Source organism: Leopardus geoffroyi, chromosome B3, assembly GCF_018350155.1.
Source record: "Leopardus geoffroyi isolate Oge1 chromosome B3, O.geoffroyi_Oge1_pat1.0, whole genome shotgun sequence".
In the NCBI taxonomy this organism is placed as follows: Eukaryota; Metazoa; Chordata; class Mammalia; order Carnivora; family Felidae; genus Leopardus; species Leopardus geoffroyi.
The window spans coordinates 138,298,192-138,315,067 of NC_059337.1; the positions used below are offsets into that span (position 1 = coordinate 138,298,192).

The 16,876-nt window shown below is 56.3% G+C and overlaps 1 protein-coding gene across 6 annotated transcripts in view; it reads right to left on the reverse strand.

Annotated features, from left to right (window-relative positions):
* SYNE3 (spectrin repeat containing nuclear envelope family member 3) overlaps window positions 1-16,876 on the reverse strand; it is a 100,757-nt gene that overhangs the window by 61,284 nt on the left and 22,597 nt on the right. For 4 of the 6 annotated variants that reach the window (XM_045451980.1, XM_045451983.1, XM_045451981.1 and 1 more), the window contains exon 2: window positions 4,474-4,631. In XM_045451980.1, the coding sequence (XP_045307936.1) occupies window positions 4,474-4,617 (144 nt within the window). In that variant the 5' untranslated portion in view covers window positions 4,618-4,631. Of the gene's footprint in view, window positions 1-4,473; window positions 4,632-5,507; window positions 6,225-6,247; window positions 6,820-16,876 lie in introns of those variants that run through there. The other 2 variants (XM_045451984.1, XM_045451982.1) reach the window with 2 other exon arrangements.

The following is a 16,876-nucleotide window of genomic DNA, read 5'->3' on the forward strand; positions in this document are numbered from 1 at the left end:
GCAGTACTGTGCTGGGTGCCTAGTTGGGCACTGCTGGGTACTATGCTTGGTACTGGGTGGGGTACTGAGCTGAGCACTGCACTGGGTACTATGTGCAGTACTGTGCTGGGTACCGGGTTGGGCCCTGTGCTGGGTACTATGCTTGGTACTGGATGGGGTACTGAGCTGAGCACTGCACTGGGTACTGTGTGCAGTACTGTGCTGGGTACCAGGTTGGGCACTGTGCTGGGTACTATGTGCAGTACTGTGCTGGGTACTGAGTTGGGCACTGCTGGGTACTATGCTTGGTAGTGGGTGGGGTACTGAGCTGAGCTGGGTACTATGCTAGATACTATTCTGGGTACTATGCTGGGTACTATGTGCAGTACTGTGCTGGGTACCTAGTTGGGCACTGCTGGGTACTATGCTTGGTACTGGGTGGGGTACTGAGCTGAGCTGGGTACTATGCTAGATACTATTCTGGGTACTATGCTGGGTACTATGTGCAGTACTGTGCTGGGTACCTAGTTGGGCACTGCTGGGTACTATGCTTGGTACTGGGTGGGTACTGAGCTGAGCACTGCACTGGGTACTATGTGCAGTACTGTGCTGGGTACCGGGTTGGGTCCTGTGCTGGGTACTATGCTTGATACTGGATGGGGTACTGAGCTGAGCTGGGTACTATGCTAGATACTATTCTGGGTACTATGCTGGGTACTGTGTCGGGCACTGGGGTCCAGGAGGAACCTAGCGCTTGCAGGCTGTGCTGGGGTCTGCAGAGAAGAGCACAAATGACTAATAGAGCCACCGACACCACGGAGTAGCTACTGGAGCTCCAGTGAGGGATGTGGGGAAATCCAAGGCTTGGTGGGCAGTAGGTGACGTCGGCACCGAGCCTTAGTGACGCGCAAGCCTTCGAGATGGGGCTTGAGCAACGGCTGTGTCCGGAGGCCACGTCCTAGGAAAGGCAGCCTGTCTCTGGCCACAGAGGGGCCTGGAGGCCGGTCAGGAAGCAGCCTGGCTGAGGCCGGGCCCCGAATGCAGGGCCGCAAGTCTGGAAACCAGAGGACAAGGGCTGGGACCTGGGGGCCAGCTCCGGGAGGCCCGGGCGCGGGCAGGGAGGATCGGCGTGCGTGTGTCCCCGCATCGAAACCGCAAGAAACAACACCATCCATCGGGCTGGCTCTGTCAGGGTGCCACGCTCTGCCAAGCGCACCAGTAAGTCATTCGCCCCCATGTTCCGTCCCTCCTGCAAGGCGGCAACCATCGCCCCCACCCCCACCCCACCCCACCCCACCCCCAATGAGCTGAAACCCAAGGTGCTCCAGAAACGCTCCCAAGGCGCCACAGCCACGGCGGGGACTCGAACCCCGGGAGCAACCCTCTTCCCGGTCTCCCTTCACAGAAGGCTTTCACCACCACGAGGGCCCCGGAGCCGCCAACAGCCCCTCTGTACGCAAGGGGGAGAGGGCGCTGCTCACACTCTGTAGCTAGGAAGTGAGGTCGCAGGAGGGCACGGGACTCGCTTCTGGCCACGCACCTATGCGGCATCAGAGCTGGATGGGAACTCACATCCCGGCCACTCTGGAGAAGAGTCACCCTGGACGCACATCACTGAGCTGGGGTGGGGGGGGCACGAGACCCCGACCCCAGAGTGAGGCCCCGCGGAGTGCGGAGGTGGAAAAGTCACCAGACGCTCCCTTCACCAGATGGCAGGAGCGAAATGTTTTCTTTCTTATTGCAAAATTGGTGTTGAAATGTCAAGGCCCAGAAAATAGCATGCTTGAGCCCCATGGGAGAGCCAGAGGCGGAGCCCCTGGACGTGACCCCCTCCGCCTAGGCCCTGAGTCAAGTCCCTGGGGGCTCGGCCGGTGGGCGTGCTCCCCTCCGGTTTCCACCCTGGCCTGGCCGAGGGCTGTTCCCAAGGACCACTCTTGCCTTGGCTGCAGCCCGACCCACCACCGGAGGGGAATGGCCTGCCGGTAGAAGGGTGCAAGGTTCAAAGGGATTAGCAACCCTTGGCCTTGAAACAGCAAGTACACACGCAGGGCCGTGGTGTTCCGGGACACAGACTATCAGGAGCTGGGGCCAGAGCTTGGGGGCAGGGGGAGGGTTGCATTTCACAAGCACATACACACAAGCAAACGGGAGGGCATCCCAAGGAGAGGCAACAGCACAGGACAGAGGCCTACAGACAGGAAATCTAGGCTGTCTGCCACCAGGACAGGATCTGTGCTTGGTAGACGGGATGGCCGGGACGGCTGAGGCTGGAAGATGGGGTGGTGTAGACAGTGGCAGACTTTGGTGCCAGGTGAAGCTTGGTTTTAGTTTTGTGGGCAATGGGGAGCCACGGAAGGTTCTAGAGGAGGAGAATAAACATCAATAACATCACGAGATCCTGTGCGGCCTGGATTATGCGTATAATCCCCCATTCCCCTTTATGCTGTGAGCCCCAGAGTAAAGTGAACCTCGCCGTCTCCACTGCCCCAGGACCCCCCACGGGGATGGCCAGTGATGCTCTGGACTCAGCCCTGGGCTCAGGTCCTGACAAGATCGGTTCCTAGAGTTTGGGCCCATCACCGCGTCTAGGAATCACATTCTATTATTGAAAACTAGGGACCATAAAACCACATTCACAGGGCTTTTGTGAAATTCAACATGAAAGCTGACGGTGCGGCCCTGGGCATGTGACAAACAGGTGCCGAATGAATGTCTGATCTGATCTGTGAGGACCAATCATTTGATAAATGCCTCCTGGTGACAGTAACAATGCGGATGATGACCGAGGCCAAGTCCGATAAGAGAAGGGGCTCCGGGCCGCCAACTCCTCTCCTTGAATCCCCGACCTTCCTTCCAAGTTTCCAACCTACCATCCCCCTGTCGCAGCAACGACATCCAAACTCCCCGGCTCAGTGTTCCAGGCCGTCACCCTCTGACCCCTGACCTCCCCTCTGGCCCTGTCCCCGGCTCCTGCCTGATGGCTGGTGCTACCCCAACCCAGCCTTGCTGGGGCTCTGAGCACGTGCCTCGGGCCATGCCCACCTGCTGGGTCTCTCTCCTCTGCTGCTCCCTCCGCCTAGAGCCCCCTCCTCTCCACCCTCACCCCTGCGGCCCCCAGCCTGGCTACCTCGGCTGTCTTTCAGCTTCAGCAATAAAGTCACTTGTCCCCAGAGGCCTGATGCCCCAGGCTGCCTCAGAGAGTCCCGGGTTCTCTGCTCACTCCACTGTCCAATTGGGAAGCCTCTGGCCGTATGACTTAAAAGTGGTCCCCCACTCTCTGCCCTGCCGGGCACGGTTTTACTGTGAACGCCCGTCTCCGATCATCTGAGAGGCACATGTCCTGGCAGGGAAGCAGAAAGCCCATCTGACAAGGAATCAGAAGACTCAAATTCCAGGCTGGAATGTCCCACCCGGAGACCTTTTCAACGTGGACAAGTCACCTCTCTGAGACTCAGTTTCCCCATGCATAAAACGCAGACCATGGCTTTCCCTTCGTAACGTGGTTGTGAGCCTTAAACCATCGGCCCTGAAAAGATGATACAAATTTTCTTCATTTTGACGGTTTGCGAAAAGAGGATTAGGTATTTTCAATAAGATGCACAAAATCAGTGAGACAGAACACCCAAGAAAGCACGCAGGACACTGGGTGTGGGGCCAGCACCCCTTCTAGCCTGGTCAGGAGATCAGTTTGTGTACGAGAAGGTGGTCCCCACCCGCCCGCCTTAAAAGCGACCATTGTTAGCTGTCTATCCCAATGGGTGTGACCCCAGAGATGCGGAAGTCATGGCTTTGCCTACACGTGGGCAACGGAGGCCCAGAGAGGGATAGGGACTTGGCCGAGGTCACACAGCACTTTCACAGCAGCATGGAGCCTATAACCCAGGTTCTGCCCCCTGGCCCCCTGGCCTGAAGCAGATGCCCTCAGATGGGGGCACCATAATGCCGGGCCAGGCACGGGACACCAGCACTTCCGGTAGGCATAGCACCACACGCCCCGAGCCCTGCCTCGTGCCAGGTGGGGAGCAAGGCCAGACCCTGGCCCTGGAGAAGCTGACGGGTCACTTCTCACGGGGCAGAACCCTTCTCCACCCTCCTGAAGGCCAATCTGGGCCCACCCAGACCCGGCCCAGGGAAGCCGGGAAGCGGCAGGAAGGACTGGGCTGGGGACCCCCCAACCCCACCACCCCCCCCCCACCCCGGCCGCAAGGTGCCTGGCCAGGACAGGACAACCAGAAAGCCCCTCTAGCCCCTTCCTATGAAAGTGTGGTCCCAGGACCAGGGAGCGTGTTAGACATGCCAGAGTTGGGGTCCACCCTGACCCCCTGGATCAGAATCGGCCCTCAAACCCAAATCCCCAGGAGATTCAAACACATCAGAGTTTGAGAGAGACACTAGCCTGGTCCGCCCCTGCCATTCAAGAGTCAGGAAACGCGAGGCCCGAGGGAGGGACACGGCCGAGGCCCCAGGGCTATGGAAGCCGCGGTCTCTGAGTACCTCGGTCTCCCGCAGCCTGGCCTCCAGGGCCGCCCGGGGCCCCTGGGTGTTGTCGTTGACCTGCAGCCGCTCCTGCACAGCCTTCATCCACTGCCGGGCTTCCTCCACGCTCCTGTCGAAGCCCTCCTGGGGCGGTTGAGTCATGGCACCTGCAGAGGCTGAAGGCAGGAACACGTGAGATCAGGCCAGCAGACGAGAAAGCAGGGTGACGCCGGATGGGGGTTTGGGGGGGGGGGAGCCAACGCTGGGGACAGGCCCACACAGCACCAGTGCCCCTCCCGGCAGGCACGTCCGCCTGGCCCCACAGCTGGGGGCGACTGTGGTCGTCAAAGGGCCAAAGGACCCGGGAGGAAGGACAGGTCTCTCCTGTGGGAGCAGGGAGACCAGGGGCAGGCCGCTGGGCTGGCCTCTCAGCTCCCCTGCTGGAGACTCAGGGGCAATTCTCCTCCGTCTCTGTGGGTTGAAGCCCCTCCGCAAGGGGATCCCAAAACACATATACGGTCTGAGATGGGCACTACGGATAGCAAATCTTGAGCTGCATGGATCAAGAAGCCTCAACCGGGGGCGCCTGGGTGGCTCCGTCGGTCAAGCGTCTGACTTCGGCTCAGGTCCGTGAGTTTGAGCCCCGCGTCAGGCTCTGTGCTGACCGCTCAGAGCCTGGAGCCTGTTTCAGATTCTGTGTCTCCCTCTCTCTCTGACCCTCCCCCGTTCATGCTCTGTCTCTCTCTGTCTCAAAAATAAATAAACGTTTAAAAAAAAAAAAAAAAGAAGAAGCCTCAACTGAAGAGATGCCAGCCCCGAAACCACGCCTGATATCACGATCTCAGGGCTGGGGGTGCCCATGACAGCCAGGTGCCTGTTCGCTACTTCGCCACCAACTTGGGTCCACGGCAGACGTCACTGACGATGCACTGCCTTTGCATGTGAGACGATCCCCACCCGCTTTGCCCCCTTAAGCGACGCCTGCCTGCTGGCCTGGATCCTGCAGCTGAAACAGCCCTTGGCTACGCTGCCCACAGCTCCCTTCTCCTGACCTCGTAGCTGCGGACGCGGAGGCTCAGATTTTCGCGGGTAACTTTCTTAGAATCCCGTGCAGCCCAGGCAAGACTTTTCCTACATTCCGGTTCCAGTTGTCTGCTTATGGCAACTATCACCTACTTTGGATTAAAGTTATTTATATCTGCATCTTACGGGAAGGGATTGTACGTGGCTTATCTTCCAGCTCCCGCAACGCCTCGCACCATGGTGAAATGGCCCAGCATCGGTATAAAGTGTAATGCTGATGAACACAGCATTGGTTAAAAATGGCAAACAGGACAAGGCTAGAAACAGCCCAAATGCCCAACAATGGGGGGTTGGCTGAGGAAAGCACGATGCGATCACGAAGCCACTGAAAAGTATGCCTAAAATGAATTTAATAAGGGAGCATCCTTATGATATAATGACACCCCCAAATTAGGCAAAATTGTATCTTTAGCAGACACGACTCTCCACAACCAGTAAAAGCAAACAAAACCACAAAAGACTACCCTCACAGGGGAAGGTTGGGCGGTCTTGCCACGATGTGTCCACGTGACAAGGGGTGTGGGCTGAAGTGGCCCGAGTCACATCCTCAGGCCTCTCTTTTCCGGGCACAGTGTTCTCGGAGGCCACTTGATTACGGACGATTTGCGTGCGGATGGTGGGAACACGCAGTTGGGAGTTTTTGTGTCCTTATTTTTCCTTAGGCGTCTTGTGAACTTTCTAGAAAGAGCGAGCATCACTTTCAACTTACACAGTCTCTTGACCCCGGCTGAACCGCGTTGGCCCTCTCTTCTGGATCGGCAGTCGGTGGTCCAACGAGCGTGGACAGAGGATTTGAACACCGCCCCCACCGCCCTGGGTGGGCTCTGCCACCAGATTGCAGGGGACAGCTGTCACCGCCGGGGGACGCTGTCGGCGGCGAGGGAGACCTGGGCCTGCGGCTCAGAGCTCCGTCTCCCAGCCTGTTCTCCTTTCAGAGCTGTTTGGAGTTTTGCTAACCATTTAATATGTTCCCTGAAGCCACTCCCAGTCTTTGAATGCTTCGTTTGTAAAGCACGGGAGACTGTGCGGGCGTTTAAATTGGTTCATTGTGACTTTAATCACTTGTCTAGTGTGGGACTTGATTGGCTTCCAAGAGCTCGGCTTTTACGTAACTTGACCGAGCGAGGAACGGGAGGGGCAGGGACGAGTCTCCCAGAGTCTCACATGGCACAACGGTGGCGGGGAAACGCTGCCCTAATCACCGAAAGGCATGGAGAGCCCTTCCCCGCTCCGGTCAGGATCTCAGGGTTGGTGAGTTCGAGCCTCCAGTCGGGCTTTGCGCTCACAGCGTGGAGCCTGTTTGGGATTCTCTCTCCCCGCCCTCGCCCTCTGCCCCTCCCGCCCTCGTGCTCCCTCTCTCTCTCCCTCTCTCTCTCTAACACAAATAAAACGTTTAAAAATTTTTTTTCAAACAGACTGAACTCAATCAATGAAGTACACACACGTGCACGCACAGGCACAGGCTTCTTTATTAACACGTTAAATCACCAGCGCTAACGCTGGGTCTAATGACCACCAGAATTTCGAAGTAGCGACGGGCAGACACGACATCTCAAGATACGTACAACCTCACTGCAGCGGGAAAATAGGTGTGACGGAGTTACCAGCACCGCTAAGGCGAGACAGGGCTTCGCCTTGGCTTTGCCTCGTACCTAATGGAGGGAACCGCCGTCAGGTAGAGGGTGCGAGGCGATGAGACTACGGTTTCCCATCCGAGTTCTTGGCCCCTAAATGGCCTCTCAGATCCGGACCTTGGGGAGGAAGCCTGCTCTATGCCTTCTCACATAGGAAGGGGAGCCTGTTTTGTTACACGAGGTTGAGTTTCAAGAATCAAATGGGCAGCTCAAGAAAAGCCCACCCACAACTGATGTAAGGACCAGGAGGGCATCCCTCACTGAAAGCTTCCTGGGAACCTGTCTTGTGGAAGCCAGGGGCAGAGGTGTGGCTCTGGGGGAGGGGGGGGAGTTGCGGGGGGGGGGGGAATGGGGACAGACCCACGTGAGCTTTGAGAGACGCCGACCACAGGGCCACAAAAGAGGGCTTGTCACCCGGCCTGGAGCCAGCAGGGCCGAGTGGAGGTGTTTGTTGCTGCGGGCTGTGGGAGGCTCCTGGGGGATGGTGAGGCTGGAACGTGGGAACTGGGAGGAGGTGACTGGAGGAGACTGGTGGGGGCGGGGCGGTGTGCAAGGGCCAGATCACAGCCTTTGGAGCCAGGTCCAGGGCCCTGGGGACAAGAGGGAGCCAGCAAATGTTCGGGTGGTGGTGACACAACTATTCCAGGCTTCAAACAGGTGACCCTGGCCAGGGAGGGTAGGGAGGGGAAATACAGTGGGGGGGCAGGGGTGGAGGCTGGGGGTCAGTGCAGACAGGGACAGCTGCGGGAGGCCAAGGACCATGAGGGAAGGACGAGGGAGGGAGCACGCAGGCATGCCTCTCCGGAGGAGAGTTCTCAGCCTTGGCAGGTTTGTTTGTCTGTCCTTGGACGGGTTGAACGGACATAGTATTAAAAAATGGGACTACATAGGGGCGCCTGGGTGGCTCTGTCAGTTATGTGTCTGACTCCTGATTTCGGCTCAGGTCATGGTCTCACAGTTCGTGAGTTCGAGCCCTGTGTCAGGCTCTGTGCTGACAGTGTGGAGCCTGCTTGGGATTTTCTCTCCCCGTCTCTCTCTGCCTTTCTCCTGCTCTCTTTCTCTCGAAAAAATAAATAAACTTAAAAATTAAGAAAAATGGGACTACGTATTTTCCAAACATTTTGGAGAAAGAAAGAGAGAGAGGAAGGACGGAAAGAAGGAAGGAAGGAAGGAAGGAAGGAAGGAAGGAAGGAAGAAAAGAAAGAGAGAGGAAGGAAGGAAAGAAGGAAGGAAGAAAAGAGAAAAAGGGAGAAGAAGGAAGAAAGGAAGGAAAGAAAGAAAAAGGGAAAGAAGGAAAGAAGAAAAGAAGAGACAAAGGGAGAGGAAGGAAGGAAGGAAGGAAATAAAGAGAAAAAGGGAGAGGAAAGAAGGAAGGAAGAAAGAAAGAAAGAAAAGAAAGAGAAAAAGAGACGAAGGAAGGAGGGAAGGATGGAAGGAAGGGAGAAGGAAGGGAGGGAGGGAGGAGGGAGGGAGGGAGAAGGAAAGAAAGAAAATGTGCTCAGGGTTAAAAAAAAAAATGCTGTTTCCATTTCCAAGTCCAAGAAGCAGCCCTGCGGTGTGGCTACAGGTGGCCAGAGACTGGGCCTCCCCGTGTGTCTCTGGGTTGTCCTAATGAATCAGCGAGACAGCCAGGCAAAAGGACATAGCCCTTTGCAGTTCTGGCTGGTGCTGGTCTGCCGGCAGAGAGAGAAAGAGAGAGAAAGCAAATAAACTGCCTTGGTTTCCAGCATCCTGTGTGGTTATCACAAATGACAGCCGGAAGAGAGGTGACATTTTTGCCTTGACAACAGACAAGCGGGGCCAGGGCAGAGGAAGAGCCCGGATCAAGACAGATCAGGAGCTGAGAGGGAGCCACAGGTCGGTGAGAAGAACACGGTGACAGGAGCCCGGCCAAGATTCGCAGGCTTGACCAAGATCAAAAGCGGAGAGCTTAACCAGAGCCTCGCTGGGAGGCTGAGGACAAAGGGAGGGGGCGGAAAAGTCCTCAATCAGGGCGCAGCGAGGGGCGGTGGGTGGCTCAGCCGGCTAAGCCTCCGACTTCAGCTCAAGTCATGATGTCAGGGTTTGTGGGATCGAGCCCCACGTCGGGCTTTGTGCTGACAGCCTGCTTGGGATTCCCTCTCCCTCTCGCACGCGCTCTCTCTCTCTCTCTCTGACCCTCCCCCACTGGCTCTCTCTCTCAAAATAAATAAACTCAAAAAAAAAGTTTAAAGGGGCACCTGGGTGGCTCAGTGGGTTAAGCGTCTGACTTCAGCTCAGGTCATGATCTCGCGGTTTGTGGGTTCAAGCCCCGCGTCAGGCTCTGTGCTGACAGCTCAGGGCCTTGAACGTGCTTTCGATTCTGGGTCTCCCTCTCTCTCTCTGTCCGTCCCCTGCTCACGCTCTGTCTGTCTCTCAAAAATGAATAAACGTTCAAAACAAAAGTTAAAAAGAAATAAACGTGCAGTGGGCAAAGGGTGCTGGAGATGTGATATAGCCTTAAAAAAAAAAAAAAAAGACCATCCAGGAAAGGCAAGGGCACTAACCCGGCTGCCATGATAAATGGCCCACTCCATGCTGGGCACTTGGGCTCCGGTCCCCGTGGCACCTGAACCTGAGGGGTAGGTAACACGGAAGGCAGCAGATAGAGCGGGGGGCTTCTACTCGTGCCGTGTGCTGCGGCTGATTGGGGGTGGGGGTGGGGGATCTCAGCCCAGCCTCCTCCTCTCCACCAGCCCCTTCTTCTTCGAATGCTGCGGAGACCCCTCGGGCGCTTACCCAGGCAGACAGGTGCTCGGAGGGCGGGCTGCCACCACCCCGTCCACTCACAGAGGAGAGCACTGCCATGGAGCAAGCCGCCCGGGACATGGGCCCGTGGCTTCAGCACTGATGTGTGAACCTCGTTCTGTCAGATTCCATAGCCCGTGCTTGTCTCACCAACCACACGGCCTCCAAACCCGGGTCCCATCCCCTGCCCGATGGGGCATCCGACACCACGCCCCGGGGCAGGCAGTGACCCTGTCTGTGTTGGACAGGATCCAAGCAGGCGAGCTGAATTCACTCAGTCCAGCCACAAACCCCAGGGACCTGCCGGCGGGGGGGTGGGGGGGGGTGGGGGGAGGGGCCAAGAAGCTCCCAGGAGACAAAAGGGAAGCCAGAGGCCGGCCACCCCCACCACTCAACTGGAGGGACGAAGGTGACGTCATCAGACCCGGGCTGGGAGCCCCGAGCAGCAGGTGCTGAGTCCTGGCGGTGACAAAATTGCCTGCCAGTGACTGCCTACTGGGGCTCCAAGCCCCATCTCCTGAAGGGGGTCCGTCGGCACAGACCCCACTCCCCCCTTCCCTTCCCTTTCCTGGGACCTACAAAGCTGAGGCTGCACGGTGGAGACCCCTATTTGGCTTTGCGGTGCCCCCGGTAAGGGGCAGACACCATAAGGACCAGGCTGGGAGAGTCCCCTGCCTCGGTCCCTCCAACACAGACTCTGGGAATGTGCAAACACAGTAATCCAGCTTGCCATGTGGTGATGCAGATGCTCTAAGAATCCTGCTTAGGACCCGACCACATCCCATTAGGGAACACCCCAGAACATGACACCGGCCCCCTCCCGAGCAGAGAGGGGGCAAAGTCGGGTTCACAGAGTGGCTGTCATGTGGCTAGTATCAATTTACAAAGGTGGAAACGGAGCACCTGGGTGGCTCAGGTGGTTAAGCATCCGACTCTTGGTTTCGGCTCAGGTCACGATCTCCTGGTTTGTGAGTTCGAGCCCCGCCGTCGGACTCTGTGCTGATAGCCTGGAGCCTGCTTGGGATTCTCTCTCTCCCTCTCTCTGTCCCTTCCCTGCACGTGTGCACGCTCTTGCTCTCTCCCTCTCTCTCTCTCTCTCTCAAAATAAATAAATAAGCTTAAAAAAAAAAAAAGACGGAAATAGATTCAGAAAGGAAAACAGCCTGCCAAAACTGGCTGGTGTAGGATTAACGATAATAATCGTAACAGCCAGCATATATCTGGCATCGTGTGTGTACCCGACTCTAGGATAAAGGGCTTATAGCTGTTAACTCATTTCTTCTCCAAAGACCCACCCAGAGACTTGTTATTGCCCCTACATTATTGCGGAGAAAACTGGCAATCAATGATACTAAGAACACAGCCCAAAGTCAGAGGGATTCTAAGTAGCAGGGGCAGGACTCGAACTCGGGATGGCCCAAGTCCAAAGTCTGTGCTCTTTGTTTTGTTTTTTTTTTTTTTAGTGTTCATTTATTCATTTTGCAAAGAGAGTGAGAGGGAGAGACAGAGCCTCCCAAGCATAATCCATGCTCAGCACACAGCCCGACGCAGGGCTCGATCTCACGACGGCGAGGTCATGACCTGAGCCGATAGGAGGAGTGGGATGCTTAACCAACCGAGCCGCTCAGGTGCCTTTGCTCTTAAACACCACAGCCCTACCCGGCTTCCACACCCCTGCCCGTGTGCCCCCAAACCTCACTGGGAGCGGCCCGTGCTGTGCGGGGAGCCTGAGGCAGCCTGCCCTCTTTGGATCGTCTTTGAGGAGCATCCAGGTTGCAGGAAGGCCACTGCAGGGGTAGATCTGGGCCTCTGCTCAGGAATCTGGAGTCAGAGACAATAACCTGAGCCCCCCCCCCCCCACAGCCTCAGTCGTACAGTGCCTGGCCACCGGCATTTGTTCCGGAACCCAGAGGCTTCAGGACGCGGACCCAGGTAAACTCCCGCCCCCCTGGCGGGCCCTATACGCAGGGACAGCCGGTGCACCTGCTCTGCTAGCCTGGCCAGGGGCCCCCACCACACGCTGACCCAGCGCCCAGGGAACGGGGCGCGTTCCCCTCCGGTGACTCCCTCAGCTTCCCCGTGACTCATTCCTGCCCTGCCGCCCTTTCCACCCTCGCTCGTTCCCACTGCTCTCACACACGCAGATGGATTTCAGGAACCAGCGGGCAGCTGGTTTTAATCCCAAAGCTTATTCCAAGTGGATTCTGGGAACACGCTCTTTTGTTGACGTACAGCAGGCAACGATGTGGCCAGGCCATTGTCCACAGCATCGCCCGGCGCGTCCCGAGGCTCCTGGGGGATTCTGTCCCGCGTGGCGTTTGCAGAAGATGATGCTGACAGCAACGTGCAAAGAGCAGGGAAAGAACCCTCACGCCATCTTGGCTGATCTTTTAACGACCCTCGAAGGTGGCTGAGTCCAGAGTTGGGATCGATCACTGGGCTTTATCCGGTCACAGAGGTAAGCACAGGCTCAGAGAGGCTAAGGGACCGTACCAAAGCCACACAGCCGGCAGGGCGCCCCAGCCCACCCTCTGCCCACTGCCTTGTAAACGCTTACACAGGAAACCCCGCGTAGTAACGGGGCTGTAGGGTCCGCTTCACAGTTCCAGCCACCAAGGGGACGGGCCAGCCCTGGCTTCACAACAAGGGCTCGGAGAGGGATTTTCAAACAGCTCTCTCTCCATCACGGATAAATGGTATCTGGCAAGGAAAACCAGCTGATCTCTGGCCCTGCTCCTGCCCCAGACACTCTGACTGTAAAACGGCATTTCCAATCACTCCAAATTGACCGAAGCCAAGCTCTCCATCAAAAAGGCACAGCGTGGAGAACGCCAGGATTTCTACCCAGGGAACGCTCACCTTGGCAAGCAGGGTCAAAGGTCAAATATAAATATCCGCGAGGGGAGAGAATGCACAGGGCACCTAAGAGAACGGGGGAGGGGTTGCGGGCAGAAGGCATCCCTGGGGCAGGGCAGGTGGCTTCAAGGTGTGGGGACATAGTTCCAAGGGCACAGGTGTGCTTGGCGGTGTGGGCAGGGTGGTCAGAGGTCAGGGAGGCAGGGACTGGCCGTCAGATGCAGGTCAGAGAGCGCTGGGGGCAGGGCGTCAGCACTGGTCGAAACTGGCTGGGACACAGGACCTCAGACCACAGGCCTAAGGGTGTGCAGGCCAGTCAACTCAGTCCTACTGATCTCTGATTCAAAAGAGGGCCTTAGGTCGGTGTTGGTTTTTCACACTGCGGGTCGTGACTCAACCTCATTGCCCGGGCAATAAAAGCACCACCCACACTCCCACGTGTCTCGTAGATGACATTCCCAAGGCCCTGGGCCAGGAGGACAGCGCTCCATCTGGCCCCGGACAAGGCCAGCCTCAGGTGCCGCCCCAGCCCCCACCGCACCTCCCTGAGACAATGACCCAATGGGGTGGAAGCCAGGATGGGATGTCAGCCCTCTGTCCCTGCACCTGCCCAGACCGCCCTTCCCAAGCGATCCACGGCAGCGCCCGCGACAGCACGGACAGCAGCGACAGGCGTTCCTCCCCCGCCAGGCCTCTCACCGGCCCTGCGAAGCAGAGCCTCATGCCAGGCCCCCAGCAGCTCACATTTGCTCTGGGGCAGGAATCATCCCCAGAGAGGGGTGACTCCCAAGTCCCTCCTGAACTCACCAGACCGGCCTGGCCTTCTGGCCCCACCTTCCTCACCTCCCACGGAACCAGGGCGCCCTCCCTGGACTTTCCGGTCCATCGACACCCCAGCCCACGGGAGCGGGTTGGGTCACAGTGACCCTAATGGAACACGGTCCCTAATAAATATGCGTGAGCAAACGTCTTTAAAGAAAACCACGGCTGCACCGGAACGTACTCTCAGAACGCACCCTTAGCAACGCTGACTTTAGAAATGAGAGCTTTCCACTTAGATGAAAATGTCTTTCAATTCGAAAGCATCGCACCAACATAGGCAGGTTGTTGTTTCTTTTTTTTAACTTTGCCTTTGGTTTTATTAGACAAAAATTGTAGAACGTCTCAGAGAGCTTGCGGTCTCTGATGAGGGCGCGTAAGGCAAGGTCACCCCCCACCCCTGCGCAAACGACCCCCCCACCCCGGGTGGGTCATGTGTGATATTCCTCGGGGACTCCCAGCCGCCCAAGAATAAAGGAAGGGATGGAAAACAACTGGTGAAATTGATCAGAGTCTCTGTCAGTGCACAAATATCTCATCAATAGCCTAATCTCTGGGAACCCCCTACTGTCTTAATGATAACGCTTGGCTAGAGGGAAAAACAACCTTAGCTTGACATTAGCTAGGCCTCCAGTAATCCGTAAATCTTCTTTAGTGTGTGGAAATCCCTTTAAGAAACTTTCTCTTGGAGCGCCTGGGTGGCTCAGTCCTGTTGAGTGACCGACTTCGGCTCAGGTCATGATCTCACGGTTCAGGAGTTCGAGCCCCGCGTCCAAGCCCCACGTCGGGCTCTGTACTGATAGCTCAGAGCCTGGAGCCTGCTTCTGCTTCTGTGTCTCCCTCTCTCTCTGCCCCTCTGTCTCTGTCTCTCTCAAAAATAAATTTATAAAAAAATTTAAAAAAAAAAAAAAAGAAAGAAATTTTCTCTTGACTTTATTAGTCCCAACTCCACAGCATGTAACCAGTTACCCGGCACAACCCCGTGCCGTTCTCTCTGCCCACGGGTCCTGCCCCCCTTGCTTTCCTAAAATCACCTTTTTGCACAAAAGACATCTTCAAGAATTCTTTCTTGGCTGTTGACTCTGAACCCCCCACCAACACCCCCAAACCACATCATTCTCCAGAAAGATCTTCCTCAGACCCCAATTTGAGAAACCCTGTGACTGGAGGATGAAGCCAGTGCTCCTTGGGACCCTCCGGGATGAAGCTCCCACCTAACCCCAGTCTTATCTTACCGCACAGATGTTTCCAGAAGCTTAGAGTCGGGATGCTGCCCCACCCCCAGCGTAGCTCTGCCTGGTTAAGTCCTTCCCTACCCCACCCCTCCATACCTTCCTCCCTCACACTCTTCCCTGTTCCCCTTTCCAAGGTCCACTTACAGCCACTGAGAGGTGGAGACCTTCCCAGCTTCCTCTTTCTCCACACAAGGACGCTCCCTTCTTGGGCGCCCACGGGACGTGTGCACGCTGCCATTTGCTGCGTGTTTACTAAGCACTTTGTGTGGATCTCCCCATGTTCTCCTCCCGACCTTGGAGGTCGTTGCAATTATCAGTTCCATTGCACAGAAAGAAAATGGGGGCTTTGGAAGGCATGGTGTGGCTAGTAAGCCATGGACCCAGGATGGGACCCCGCAGCTCGGCAGTGCTGTTCGTATTTTATTGTTCATATTTGTTGGCACAGACAGGAGTTCTCTGAAGGAGGGCAGGGTCGGGTTCATCTTATTGATGAATCAACTGGAAGATGGGTCCGCCTTTACCTTTAACAGCTTTACTAGGAGTATGATTGATACATAAACACGTGGTTAAACTGTACAATTGGTAGGTTTTGCCATATACACCCATAAAACCATCACCCTGGTCCAGATAAAGAACGCATCCATCACCCCCTGAAGTTTCCTGATCCCACTTCTGATCCCTCCCTTCTGTCCACACCCCGTCCCCGGCAACCGCTGATGTGCGCACCGTCCCTGGAGACTGCTTTTCGTTTTCTGGAGGATTTCACATAAATTGCATGACACCCTAAATGCTTCCTTTCTTTATTTCTGGCCTGGCTTCTTTCACTGGGCACAACATTTTTTTTTTTTTTTCCGGTACAACTACTCTGAGATGCATCCATGCTGTGGCCCATATGGATGGCTCGTCCCTTTCTGTGCTGAGTAATATCCCACGGTCTGTGCGGACCACAGGTGGTTCCCTCGGTCCACCCACTGATGCGGTGTTCGACGATTATGAATAACGCTGCTCTGAACACTTGGTGTGTAGACCTCGGCTTTCATGTCTCTCGCAGAGATACCTAGGAGCGGAGTGGCTCGCTCCGATGGCAGGTGTGCGTTGACATTTTTTTCAGAAACCGCCAGACTGTTGTGCAAAGCGGCTGCACCTCTGTCCATTCCCACCGGCGATGTGTGAGGGTGTTTCTGGCTCCCGCACACCCTCCCATGGCCAGTTTTCCAAACTTAACTCTTCTTTTAGGCGGGCCGTGATAGCTCCTAGTGGTTGTAATCTGCAGTCCCCAAAGGCCAACCACCTGATTGACTTTCATCTGTGCTTAGAACTCCCGTCCGAAGCTCCCAGGCTCCGAGGAGCACTTCCCAAGCCCCTCCTCCTTTAAGGCTGCGGGTGGCTCAGCTCCCAGGCTGTGGGCTGACGGCCAGAAGAGTGAGGAGCTGAGTGACAGGGGGACACGCAGCCAAGAGGAACCCGATCCAATTCCAAGGGCCCTGCCATCCGACTCCTTGAACAGGAGGTTCCCTGAGGACAAAAGCCAGCACCTCTAACCAACAGTCAGAAGCACGCACTGTGCGAAGGACTCTCTGAGCTCTGAAACGGGGGTTCCCTGGGGTCCCTATGCCGTGCTCCTGCAGCTCCCAGACAGGCTGGGTTCAGAAGGGACCTGGATGCCTGCACAACTCAACGACCTCAGGCTGCAGGGCTGGGCTCACAGGATGATGGGATGCCCCAAGAAGCCAATGAAAGATTCTGCAGAGACCTCCCTGAGTCTCAGCACATAATCATCGGACCACCTCTTGGGAATCTTATCTAGCTGTGCCATGTTATAGATGGGGAGACTGAGGCTTAGAGAAAGAAAGAGACCCCCCCAAGATCTTGCTCAGTGGCAGAGCTATGGCCAGGATTTATCTTGGTATAAATACATCCGAGGTAATGTGCATGTCTTCAAATTGACCCACAGATAAAGAAACAATTAGCTACCATATTTACAGACAGTTAATTTTCAACAAGGATGCCAAGGCAATTCAATGAGAA